The sequence below is a fragment of the Hydractinia symbiolongicarpus genome, chromosome 1 (genome assembly GCF_029227915.1).
Source record: "Hydractinia symbiolongicarpus strain clone_291-10 chromosome 1, HSymV2.1, whole genome shotgun sequence".
NCBI lineage: Eukaryota > Metazoa > Cnidaria > Hydrozoa > Anthoathecata > Hydractiniidae > Hydractinia > Hydractinia symbiolongicarpus.
Genome location: NC_079875.1, coordinates 25,523,438 through 25,537,624, shown reverse-complemented (window position 1 = coordinate 25,537,624; position 14,187 = coordinate 25,523,438). Strand labels below are relative to the sequence as shown.

The 14,187-nt window shown below is 35.2% G+C and overlaps 2 protein-coding genes across 2 annotated transcripts; one reads left to right on the top strand and one right to left on the bottom strand.

Annotated features, from left to right (window-relative positions):
• Positions 1-10,942: 10,942 nt before the first annotated feature.
• Positions 10,943-12,247, top strand: LOC130618072 (uncharacterized). Its single transcript, XM_057436382.1, has one exon. It carries the CDS (start codon positions 10,943-10,945, stop codon positions 12,245-12,247), a length of 1,305 nt encoding a protein of 434 aa, XP_057292365.1.
• Positions 12,248-12,341: 94 nt separating this feature from the next.
• On the bottom strand, positions 12,342-13,400 carry LOC130617906 (uncharacterized). Its single transcript, XM_057436381.1, has 3 exons — positions 13,257-13,400; positions 13,045-13,150; positions 12,342-12,901 (listed from the first exon to the last, which is right to left on the bottom strand). The coding sequence occupies exons 1-3, from the start codon at positions 13,347-13,349 to the stop codon at positions 12,342-12,344; spliced, it is 759 nt and encodes a 252-aa protein (XP_057292364.1). The 5' UTR covers positions 13,350-13,400.
• Positions 13,401-14,187: the final 787 nt, after the last annotated feature.

The following is a 14,187-nucleotide window of genomic DNA, read 5'->3' as shown; positions in this document are numbered from 1 at the left end:
TTAATTTAGTCCATAAATGACTAGAAGAAAAGAAGATGTATTTAGATAATGTTCTTGATTCCTTTGTGAACCGATATGTGACTCAAAGAGGTGGTCAAGAGTGTGTTGACGATAATGTCAGGAATTATGGATTGTGCTTTATATTCCTAACAGTTTTAATTTTACAGATGAAAGATACTGCAAAAGAAGGGGATGGTGATTGCAATCTTATTAACTCCTCTCAATATTTAAATCATGAAATCGATATGGCAAATATGCTCTTGAAATGTTTGTAGCAATTGCTCAATCAGAAAGTCTGCTTACACCAAGACAGTTCAAACGGAGTTACTTTGTCAACTGGAAAGGTGGAGAAGGTAACAACATGGAAGAAGACTTGGCACAAGAAATTACAAATATAGTCAGCAAAAATATTGTTCGAAGAATGGGACCAAATAAAACCATCAACTCCATCAGCAGATTATGTAAAGCAACAAGTGGGATTAAACAAATCATAGAGAATGTTGACACACATTTTCAAAAACATGCACGGTCAGTTCATCACACAGTCACATCATCCAATGATGATGATAACAGCGGTATCTTAACCCCCAGTGGAAACAATCCACTAACTATAAGTTTTTGTGATTTTCTGGGCTAGCCACATTATTATTATTATTATTATTATTATTATTATTATTATTATTATTATTATTATTATTATTATTATTATTATTATTATTATTATTATTATTATAGATTAGTGGGATTCCTCTTGACGGCGATTCAACATGGGCGAGTGCATGTTACCATAGCCCCGGGTTAACCCAAGCCATGTGAGGGAAATTGGGAAGATGGCACACTGTGTGGGCTTTACTACACGATCATTGTGATGGTATCTGTGTGATTAGAATAGTAAAGTGGTCACCATCGTCATCTCCTTTAAGCTGTAATTTCTTTTTTCTATTCTTTTTAGTGCACCTGCCAATTTTTGAATGACTTAAGAAGTTTTCATTGACATGTCATATTGTCATTTACTTTGCGCACAATTTCTTTTTTTAAATGTAAATGGAGCGTGGCGTACCATTATATTTTTACCAGCATTAACATAGTTGTCTTCTAAAGAAGTTGTTTCACATACTTTTTTTTGAAATGGTCATTATGTTCTTTATATCACGCTCTCCTATCCCAAACAGGACTTTTTAATTGCTAGCGACTTTGTATGACAGTATTTTTTAACATTAAAAATGTAGGATGGCGTACTATGCCAGGATTTATTTCTAACAACATTTTGAGAACAATAAAATGTTAAGAAAATAATTTACAAAGAGGTGGCAAGCCACCGCAATGATGAACTCAATCTGTTAGGTCTTTGGAAATAAGCTAGAGGTTGTACTCCTCTAGAGAAAACTGCATTTAGCTACTTTCACTTTTTAGCCAGAGGTAGCTAAAAGGAGCTAGCTAGGTAGACCCAACTTCAACATAAAATAAATAACAATATACCAAACTGAAAAAAAAGTTTAAAAGAATAGCAATAAAAATAAAGATAGCTATAGCTAGCTGCCTCAAAATCTACGTTTTTAGCTAGCTAGCCAGTAAAAAACGTAAAATTGGTTTGTTTAAGTTTTACAAATGGCTAGGAAACGTGATAAAATATTCACCTTTACAGGTAAAAACATAAGAAACTAAATAAACCTATAGGATAGAAAGTACTCAGAAGAAAAAAGGATTGAAAGCAGATCTACCAAACTTCAAACCAACACTTCCAAACCAAAATGGCCTTCGTAAGGGTAGCATGTTCCCTCCGTCGGTATGTTGAGGCCGCGAAGCACTTGGATTGGTCATTAGTGAAATTCCAGCCGCGTGAGTGGTCCAAGGCCGGTAAAAATAACGGGGTCTGCCGGGATGCAAAATAAAGGTGCAGGGCCGCGGGAATTTTTCGCGGTTCTCGCTACTTAGGACGCCATGTTCCGCGCAGGGACAGACAGACGGAATACGGCTATTATTATGGAGACTAGTTGTTAACCCGTGGAACAATCCACGGGAAATGGCTGACGTAATTATTTCGCGCATCTGTTATGAAATTACTCTGCGGTAGTCATGTTGCCGGGAAATATACACGGAAGCAGTGTAAACTAATTTATAGTATAGTTTATCGGAAGTATTGTTACGCTGCTTTCCCGTAAAATTCATATATTAAACAATAATTTGTGCATTTTTACGTTTTTTTAAGTTTGATGTAAAAAAGAGGCTCCTCCCTGCAAATAGATTTTAAAATACTAAATTTGACATTTTCTTACACTTTTTGTTCAGTTTAAAAAACAATAAGTTTCAGCAAAAAAATAAGCACATCCAGGTTCATTGTTGTCATTAAAAATATAAACGGTTGAAGATATAACAAAATTTACAAAATAAATTTCAAATTCACGTTTAGAACAAACAAAAAATCACTTACAAAACTTTTCTAAAACTTACTGTTCTCCTTCTATTATTAAAAACTTGTTTTTGTTAATTTCTTTGAAAAGGCGCGAATAATTAAAAAAATTTTAATGAAATAGACAACGCAAATTAATTGTCCGCAACTTTCACTGTAGTTATTTATAACAAAGAAACTGCATCGAAGGAACAATAAAAGTTAATTAACCATGGATTTTGTATAAGAAAATTCTTAAATAAAAACTTTTGTGAAACTAAGCAAAACACAAAATAAAATAAAATAGCGTGGCAAAAAGATCAAAGAGCTGAGCGCAATTTCGTGCGTGTTTAACACAAGTCGCTTTTGACGCACGAACAGACAGACGGAATACGGACAGACGAAATACGGCTATTATTAAAGAGACTAGCCGGGAGACCCGGCGTCGAAACGCCAGGTAAGCCATTAGTAACTGTTGTTGAACGCCCTGGGGAGCGCTTAGTAAGAGTCGTAAACTGTGCCACATGGTCAGGTGGACTGGTTTACTGCAGATATGTAGTATGTCGTAAATCAAGTGAAGCGCATACACCATTGTAGTGTTGCGACTGTCACATATATTTTAAAAAATAACTTTCCCGCAACAAAAGCTGAAATAAAAACAGAGTTTACAAACCGTTGTTTCTCCGTCATAGCAAAAAAAATTAGTCAATATTATTTTGTAAGTTTCAGTAAATATTAAGAAATTAATTGTGACACTGGACTGGGTGCTTAGTACGGCTAAGCCGTGTCACACATGAGTTAATAGTCGTATAAAACCATTTTCCAAAAAAAGCTGTAGCGCAACAGTTAAAATAAAAACAGAGAAAACGTTATTTGGAAAATGTTTTTGGTGAAAGCATAGCACAGTTAAACGGTGTTGCACAGGCGTATAAAGATAATACCATTTTTAACACAGTTTCTTGCAGACTGTGTTTAAATAACAACACAAAAAGAAGTCCTTTGCTAACATGGGGTTGAGCGGTTAGTCCAGTAAACAGTGTTGCACATCCGTACAGGGGTGATTCCTGAGAAAGTTTAAAAATTGTCACAGTGGACTGACCCCTTAGTACAGGTAAACCACATCGCACATGCGCCTAGGCGTAACGGCCTTTTCCAAAAAACAGTCCGTTGTTAACACAGCTTAGCGCTTAGTACAGATAAAACGTGTCGCACATGCGTATAAGCTTAATAGCCTTTTCCGAAATACTTCAGTTTCATCTTTTTCATACTAAATGCAATTAAGTAGTGAGCTACCACTTTACTGTAATATAAACTTTAGCAAAAGTCAAAAGATTACTTAAAAATTCTGTTGCAGCCAACTGTATTTGGTTACTTTTAGATTTTAGCTAGAGGTGGCTTACCCCAGTCACAAACAAGTAAAAATCAGATTGGCTAAGATAACACAAAAATCAGAAATGTTAGCTAACATCTACGTTGGTAGCCAAAATCTTAACCCTATTCGGTCCGGGGTTTTTCGAACATACTATGACCGGGAGGGGGCGGATTCCGCCCCCCCCCCTCAATAACTTTTCATAGGGTTGTTCAAATTGAGACAAACTTGGCACACTTATAGTACGTCATAAAAGGAACAAAATGGCGCCAAAAAAAATTTGCTTGCGTCAGCACATTTTTTGTGACGTCATCAAAAGCTTGAAAATTGTTAAAAATGCCACTATCTGCTTAAAATATAATTACTTTTGTTCTAGAGAATTTTTACATTCTGTTTAAAGTTTCTGAAAGCTAAATAAAAGTTATTTAACATATCTTCCGGTTTTTACATGGATCGGATGAAAAATTGCCAAAAATTGCCCGAAAATCCGTTTTTTTCCGATTTTCGGGTAAAATCCAACAAAATCGGAAAATTGGATTAGTCACGTGTTCAAATTATTCAAAATGATTCTTCTTGATGAAACAAAGTTGTGTTGCAAGTTTCAAGTTCTAAGGATAATCCTAACAGGAGTTATTATATTTCCCCATTATAAGGATTTCATAGAGATTTTTAGGGGTAGTTTCGAGTAATGGCCAATATCAAAGCCTCTGAAAGGTATGGGACCTAAAAATTAGCATGCAGGTGTCTAATAGATAAACGTTGAAACTCAGTAAGTATCATAGCCATATAACAAAGCAATCAGGAGTTATTAAAAAAAAACCGTCAGGGGGGGGGGGCTGAATCCGCCCCCCCCCCCCGGACCGAATAGGGTTAAAATTGGTTTTGTTTAAGATTAATATATGGCTAGAGAACGTCACAGTAAGAGGTAAATAAAACTAATACAAAACTTTAAGTGGCTGAATAGTAGCTTAGCTAGCTAGCTAACTATGAAGTATAGGTGAATAAACAAATAGAAAAAATACACAAAAGTAGTTTTAAATGAAACTGGGATCTTGTTAAAATACAAAGAGAAGTATCAGAAAGAAAATATTACATAAATTATTAAATAAACCAAACAATTAAGAAACTTTTCTTTCCCCAGCAATGAGTTGGTTCGATCTGCTTCCCAAATTTCGGACCGATAACGTAAAAATCGTTGTTAAGAAATATAAAGAGCTTTAGCTTCTGATTGGTCATTTATATAAAACTCTGTTCCTGATTGGACCAGCCGGAACCCGTCCCTGTGCGAGTGGGGGCCCGACGGGTTTCTCGTCCCTGCGTATTTTGTATTTCGTGCGTGTTTCACACAAGTCGCTTTTGACGCACGAACAGACAGACGGAATACGGCTATTATTATAGAGACTAAAAGATGTAGCTACCTAGCTAACTGCATTTAGCATAAGAACTATTGCTTGAGAATATTGTTGTAACCAAACTGCATTTTATACTTTCACTTTTTAAGAGGCTAGCTAAATAGCCACAGCCTCAACATAAAAATATTTATTTAACAATTAGAATAACAATAAGTTAGGTTCTAGTTAAGCTAGCTAACCTTCAAAATCTTCGTTCCTAGCCAAACATAAAACCGGTGCGTTTAGGTTTTGTATGTGGCTAAAAAGCGTGACAATATATTTATCCTAACATTGAAAACAAAAAGAAAACAAGTATTACAAAAATATAAAGCTTTCAGAAGATAAAAAAGTCAAACAAACCTTATAGCTTGACCATACACGACCATTTCTAAATTCAAAATGGCATTCGTTCATTCAGCCGCGAAAATCTTGGATTTTTTTTTAAGGATCAAAATAGCCTTCGTTCATTCAGAGCTGCGAAAATATATTGAATTGTTTTTTAAGCGAAAATCTTGGATTCTTTCTGGTCGCGAAAATCTTGGATTGTTTTTTGAAAGAATCAGGCGTCGTGATTACTACGCGTTGGCTGTTGGTGATCTGATGTTATGAAATAAATTAGATGGATACACATGGAATGAACTAATTATTATTATATTTTGGATTCTGGCATGAACATATTGACCTCATGATTTACGGCCTTCCTAAGAGAGACATTGTTTTTGTATTCCAAATCTTTAAAACTTTGTATGAAATCGGAAACTCTCTGTGCTCTAATAAGAGAGTCATGGTTACTCCCGCCATTAACCTACGCTTGTTGAAATCTCATCACTTTAACATTCAGAGCACTTAGCAGAAATCACATTGCGTCAACACTGTTTTAACCAGTTAGGTTCCCCTTGCCTGTACATTATCTAAGTTTATTTATAATTCCCCAGTCAACTGTCCTGCCTACGTGGGGCACTGTCGTAAATCTCCTCTCACCTGTACTGTATGCACCATACTCTTCCAGGGGTACATCTATGAGACAATGTTTATGAAGAGAAATACAACTAGATATTTCAGTATGCCATAACAGGCTTAACAAATTATATCAATAAACTACATGCAACTGCCTCTAAATTATCCTTATACATTATGACTCAATTATTAGGAATTAAAATCCCATAACTTAGTCATCGTATCAAGGTGAGCCATGTTGCCACTCCACTTATGCAAAACGCTAATAATTGATCTTTTGTAGCAGTCCATGGACCACCTACCAAAGATTTTTGTTTCTGAGTCAGGAATGCCACACAAAGCTGTTGTAGAAGCCCCACCAATACGAAAACTATGGGTATTTAATCGGAAACTATCCTTTAGACTAATATATAAAAATTCCGAGACGTACTTCCGGGTAAAAAAATCTCCATTTGATATAATAGGTAAATAATGTTTAATGGACAAAATGGGTGTTCAATCATAGCAAGGCGAATTGTGACACCTTTTGAAAATTCAATGTCTGAAAGTGACAGGTGAATTCCAGGATCATAAAAACTTTTTGAAATTCGGATACACGCAAAAAAACACAAAACGCAACAATGATAAGAGCAGACCATAATGCTTCTTCATAAGGAGTAAATTGAGATTCACGAATAAATTTTACCATGCAGATGGGCAGGTGTAATGGGAATGTGGATGACATCTCGGATAACTCGCATGACGTAAAATAATTTAGCCATGGAAAATGTTTTCTTTATAACCTTTTATCTTGCTTTGAAATTGTATGTCCGACAAATAGAATTTTATTGTTGAAAATTTAACGCGACCTGTCATAAAGACGCAAAAAATTGTAAAGTTAATTCCTCACAATGTGTTTGAAAAATTGTTTGAATGCCCGGATACCAGAGCGATAGTAAGCCTCGAGTTTGTTGAAAGGGAAGAATATACGTAATGATTCCTAGACTTTTCAATAGCTTCCAAACAGATGAAGGGATAGCTGTGAGACACATGTCTGCTTTCGTGCATTCTTTTTTAAAATTTTTCACCTGTAACGGAGAAAGTAAATCTGCATAAACATTAGACCGACCTGTGACATGGCAAAGCAACAATAAATCTGCATAAACATGAGACTGACCTGTGACATGGCAAAAGAACAGATATATGTTACAGTGACGGATTATTAACATGATATCTTTGCATTTGCACGAGCCTGTGTGCCAGATTTGCACAATGGCTTCATTCTGTGCCTAACACAACTACGTTTTCCATCCATCCCTCCCCCGCTAACAAAACGTGGTTATAAACGATGGTTAACAGTTCAGGGAAATTGATGCTATACGTGCGCTTGGATTGGAAGGCCATTAGAGCCACTGGCCATTATAGTGTCCGCCTAGACCTAATCCTGAGGTGTCAGTGGACAGGTCAACTTTGTTAGAAAGAATGATGTTGGTGTGTATTAAACCAACCCCATTACATGATGGTAGGAACTCAAACCACCATTATATGTCTTTCTTAACCTCTGATGTTATGTCAATAGGATGGTGTAACCTATCCACTTTGGTGGACAGGTCGATAAGGCTTCGGAGGAAAATTGTCCCGCTCTTAACTACTTTGCAAGCAGAAGAGAGTGGCCTATTAATGGCAACAAATCCCTTCTTTGAACTTCTTCCTGTCGTTCCATTTCCTCAACTCTGACATGAGATCATAAAATTATGGTCAGATAATCTAAGAACTATATTGATAGTGACACTTTCTATACCTAGATAAGTGATTACTTGAACCGGAACAATGATTTTATCTTCTGCCAGAGGGACACCAATGAATGAAAATATGTGGTTAATGGCATCAACAACATATTGACAACGAGATTTAGTGCAGTGGGCCGTAATAAAGCCATTAAAGTAGTGCGTTATTGGGTTTCTATTTTTTTCTGAAGATGAAGGCAAAAAGGCATCGAAAATCACGTACCCACGCGACGTAATTTTGTCCAAAGAACGTTTAGGTAAGAAAAACATCGCGTTAATAAATATTAGATCACGCATTATTATCACGTGTATTACTATCACATTTACGAAATGTTCACGAAAAAATGATTGTTTTCATATCCGTTCTTTGCTGACAGAGGAAGAAAAAATCCAGTCAAAATGTTGCAAAAAAGGTTTTCCAAGAAGCACGAACCGTTTTTACGACTACAACCAGATTCGTTTTATTCAAACATGGATGCTGACACTTTAAAGTTCGAATGGAACAGGCTTGGTGGAATGGAACAGGCTCAATGTTTTAACGATTTGGAAGAATCCGTTGCTGCGTTAAAAGAGTTGCAACGTCAGCGCCACCTTGGCAATTGGCATGATACATCTTGTATTTCCAATCATTCACATCTGTTGATTATGTTCTTCTGCATGTATGACCAGGCGATATTCTACACAGATCAAGAGTATTTTGAAAAAACAAGTACGTTACGCTTTCCACATAATTTTTGCTCCGTAAACCTGGTGTATTTCTTCTTAAAAAATATAAACTCCGTAGTTTTAATATTATCGTGTTTTCTATTAAATACACCCCCTGCTCCAAGATCAAAATATAGAAAAATTAATTTAATAAGCTTGATCGGAAAATAGAAAACCGGCGGAGATGACGCGGCAAACTCCGTAGTTTTAATATTGTCGTGTTTTCTATTAATTACACCCCCTGTATGAAAACATCTTTACTAAAACCTCTAGTCAATAAATGCTGCGTTTACACTCGAGCACTTATACGGATTCAAAGAAAGTATTCAGATTTAAACGAAAACGTAATATTTAGAAAACAGACATATTTTATTCGTTTTCACTCCGTTATTCAGATATATTGGTTATTGTATATATAGGTTTAAATTAGAAATTTTTATGAATTCAAGCAATTATTACGGATTTAAACGAATCTGGGAAAAAAAATTCTGAAACTTTTCAGTTGTTATTTTTTATCGTTTTCATGCTAAATCCGTATAAATTTGCAAAATATAGTGTAAACGCTATCCGTATAAATTTCTATTTTTAGTAACTTACTCATGAATCCAGATTAATTTAAAGTCTGCATATTTATTTTTTCATGTAAATAAAAAATTCAATTCCTCCTACATTTCTCTACTAGAAATTTGATGGGTTTAAAGCATCGTATAATATATACCTCCTTTTCATTTTTCTAATTTGTGGCTTTGACGAGAATGTAGCAAATCGGTTCAAGTCACAACCACTGTTATTTAAAAATTTCTTGACAATTTGTCCAGCATTTTTAGGAGTTTCACCTTTTGAGTTGAGTAAGTTAAAATCCTTAGCTAACTGAGTAAAATTAACCTCATCACCATCTGGCAAATTAGTAACTTTAGTGAGACAGCCAGCTGAATCCCAACTGTAGTTACCAAGGTTGTCAACATGGTCATGAGGTCTCTTTAATCCAGCATCTATAACTTCTTTTTCATTCAATGTGCGTTGGAGGGCACATTCACGACTTTCAAACGATTTAGTCATTCTTTGTTCATTGTATTGCCTTTTTGACAATGTTGAGCTAAACAGTCTGAGAAAAATATTAAAAAATTATTAACAAATAATAATCAACATGGAGCGGTAATGTTATACAAAATATAAATACAACCTTGAATAATTTTTATTTTACTTATGCTGACTGAAAACTTTCAATACAATTTTTTTTGCTATAATATATCCTAATAACTTTAGTCACAGTGAAAAAATACCTTGATACAGATGTTTCTTTCCACTGATTTTCTGTATCTTTCAAATGTCTATTTCTTTCTCAGATCTCTTTGTGCTGCAACATAAACTAACAGCCTTTGCAAATGTTACACTGTGTTGCTCCTCAAACTTCTGGTCTAATGATTTGATGGTAGATTTGGTGATGTCTAACAAAACTTTTTGCTGATTTATAGGGTCCAGCCTCTATCGCTCCTTTTTACAGATAGCTTACTTTTACTGGGAAATAAGACAGTGGTATCCTATATTTTTCATTCGTTAAACATGCTTTACAATCCAAAAGACAATGTTTTTGTTTATCTCCAGAAGTTAGCTTATTCCAAGCTTCTGATGAAAACGACTCTAAAACATGTTTTTTCTTTTCAGCAGATGTTTTCCCAAGTGCAAATACATGGTCTTTTATTTTGATGAAATGTTTTTTGTATGGCTCATAAGTTATCTCAAAATTTGTTCCTTCAGTAAACTGGAAAATAAAACTTAAATGGTGATTTTTATAAACTATTGCCACCTCGTCTGTTCTAAAGTTCTTCCCCAGTCTATCACTATCCTTCATCAACAACTCATACACATACACTTTTGCAAATCCACAGGTGAGTGGATCTAACTAAGACATGCTGTTTGAAACTAAAATAAAACATAAAATACATGAAATTCATAGACGTGGCTCGTAACAATATTTACACTTTTTTCTATAACAATTTCATAGGAATAATGAGGCTGAAATTCTCTTTATCTCTGAAAAACACAACAAACATGGAGAACTATCTGTCAAGTTACATGTAGAATAAAATATAAATATTTGATTGTTTTGTTTTTACAAAGAGTGCGCAAGGAAAAATCGAGCTGAATAAAGTTTTTAAATGAAAATTTTAACTAGAAACTACTACACAGTGTTTCATGCTTTTTGCAATAAATTTTGAAAAAATGATTTATAATATTCGCATAAAGCCGGTTTTCCACTAGGCGGATTATTCCGTGCGGAGCGTTCAGCGCAGAGGATATTCTCCGTCTCGCAGAACGCATTTTATTTTTCCACTAAGCACGGCGCCATTATGCAAACAACACCATGAAGTTCAGTCGCCGATTAGTTCTTCTTAAAAAAGTTAAACTATTGAAATTGTTGGCATTAGAAAATGAAAAAAATAATAGGAAATATAAAAAAAGATTCTGGATACGCCAAATTTACCAAGAACGAAAGCAGAAGGGGGAGTTTCATTTACTGATACAGGATTTGAAGCTATATGATCATCAACTGTTTTTCCAATACTTTCGTATGTCTCCTTCTGATTTGGAAACGTTACTGTCTTGGGTAGCTCCCCTTGTTGTAAAGAAAGAAACAAGAATGCGAGAATCGATCAAACCAAGTGAAAGATTATGTGTTACTATGAGATACTTAGTTACTGGAGATGCACAAGTGACTATTGCCTCAAACTTTCGAATGAGCCCAACTGTTGTAGGAAGGATTATCCCCGAAACATGTAGGGCCATATGGGATGCTCTATCTGACAAAAACTATCTTAAACCTCCAAACTCCCCAGAAGAATGGCAACATGTAGCTCAGGAATTTTATAAAAAATGGAACTTTCCAAATTGCTTAGGGGCAATCGATGGAAAGCATGTTGTGATGCAGGCCCCAGCAAGATCAGGTTCAGCATTCTTTAATTATAAAAAGCAACACAGTATTGTGCTTATGGCAGTGTGCAGTGCACTTTATAAATTTCTAATGGTAGATATTGGAGATACAGGAAGACAAAGTGATGGTAGTGTGTATGGGAACAGCAATCTTGGCTATAGCATTGAGAATAATCTACTTAATATTCCAAAAGCATCAAAACTACCACAGTCAAATCGTGTGTTGCCTTTTACTTTCATAGGTGATGATGCTTTTGGACTGAAACCTCACATGATGAAACCGTACCCACTTCAAAACTTGGCAAAAGAAAAGCGAGTATTCAACTATAGGCTCTCAAGAGCGCGGCGAGTAGTAGAAAATGTATTTGGAATTGCTGCAAGCCGCTTTCGAATTCTTCGCCGACCCATCATAAGTAAAGTCGACAAAGTTGTATTAATAACTAAAGCAGTGGTGGCATTACACAACTACTTAATGACTGTTTCCAATGCAAATGATACTTATAATTACTGCCCAGAAAACTATGTTGATAGAGGAAGCCAAAACAATATTATTCCAGGTGAATGGAGAAAAGACTCTGAAAGTATCAGTGGTATTCAGGACTTAACAAATTGTAGTTCAAACAATTATTCAAAACAGGCAGCCTTAATTCGGGATGAATTTAAATGCTATTTCAACAATGAAGGAGCAGTAGAATGGCAGTGGGATATTGTCAATAGTACAGGACAAAATAAAAACTGAATAATTTATGTCAACATGTATAGAAAATGTACATCCATACAAATACTGTAAAAAATGTTATGTTATATAAAAAATGTTAAAGAGAAAATTAGTTTTATTCACATGCCTCATCAAACTCAATTTCAAACAACAGCTGCGAAATCTTAATTTTTGCCATTTTGTTCTTCTTGGCAGATAATTTTCTTAAAGTGGGCACTAGGCTACGGCAAAAAAGACTATCTTCACATTCCTCTTTATCACCAGCTTTTAATTCTTTCTCTATTGCATCCAACTCTTTCAAAATTCTATTTCCTTCTGCATTCTCACTACGTTTTCTTTTCTCCCGCTTTGCAATGACAGTAGCGCTGCCACTGTCCGTAATTTTGTTCAAAATCATAGGAGATTGTGGTGGTGTGAACAAATCTACATCAGGGGGTTGATCAACGCTTTCCTTTGAACACGTTTGTTCTGTATTTTCTTTACTCTGTATCCGTACATTGCTTTCAGTTGGGAAGTTCATAGGTGCTCTTTCATAAAGAAAGGACATCTGTTCAAAATAGTTACATTTTGGTAACGACGAAGCAGCTGCACCTGATTTTGTCATCCTTGTTCTTCTGTCGAGACATTTTTTCAGGTTGTCTTTTAAATATTTTAGTTGTTTTTGAAGGAATTCGCCTACAAATAATAAAAAGCCATATATATATACACGGTATATATTTAATATCAGATTCCAAAAATTATGTGATTTTACTTTCTTTCTGAAAATAAAAACAACAGCAAATATATATGTAGCTATGAGATAGTAGGGGTTTACTTACAATCTTTTTGAAATATTCTTGCCAATTCTTGCCATGCATTATTTTTGATGTTTCTGTCTTTGTAATCAGTAGAATAAATGTTCCATAGACATGGAAATTTCCGAACCTACAAATGTTTTAGAAATAGTTATTTGACTATGGCAAACAAAAAAACAGATAACCAAGTTTAGCTTTAGAAAAATAAACTAGCTAGCTAGCTAAGCTCTACTTACTTCCTCTATAAACAATTCTTTGTCAAATTCTGTAACTTGACTCTCTACTGGCGTGCATGACATCAAAATCTGACTAGATTCTGCGAAAGACATCTTATTTCCCTTTTTCTTGTCACAATGGTTCACAATGATGCATTCACAGCTACTGCTTCGCTATTTCCGTTCAGCTTTCAGCTATTTTAAATTTTATGTAAAACACACGAAATCAAGCATTTTGATTGGCTCGCGGAATTTACAGTGGCGGAAAAGTCGAGTCCGGTTCAACTTTTAATTCCGCGCGTAGCGGAACGCCTTTGGCGGAATTTTCACAAGAACAACAATGGCCGCTCCGCTCCGCACGGAATAATCCGCCTAGTGGAAAACCGGCTTAAAACGTGACCAGATCCAGGAAGGAGTTGAGCCTGCTCGCCTTTTTGGTGTTTTTCCGAAGAGACATCTGGATCGTAACTTAATGAATGTACCCTTTTTTAAAAAAATAATTAAAGTAGTGTGCATTCAGAAAGTACATCTACATCAGTACATCTTGTAACTTCAGACAATACACCGCATCACGATGAAAGTCGTCGATTGTGTTAAACTGTACTTTCTTACTAACTAGACTGTCCTCCAGACACAATAAAATATGTCAAGAGTTTAGTTTTCACAGTAGCTAGCTAAAGCTATATATACTTTCCTTTCCTCAAATTAAAAAAAAGAAAATTGTCATTATTCGCGCCCGAGAGGATGCCTGACTGCTAAATATATAATTTTATCTAGGACAGCATTTGTAAATAGCTCTCTAGTCTAGCTGTATAGCTAGCTATATAAGCCGCCAAAACGTATACACTTATACTAGCTGGTTATGCTTCAAAGAAGCTAGACTTACAAATTAATGTATATATATCTCATCCAAAGTCTTTTTCACCCTACTTCCAATACACAAAAAGTTTTA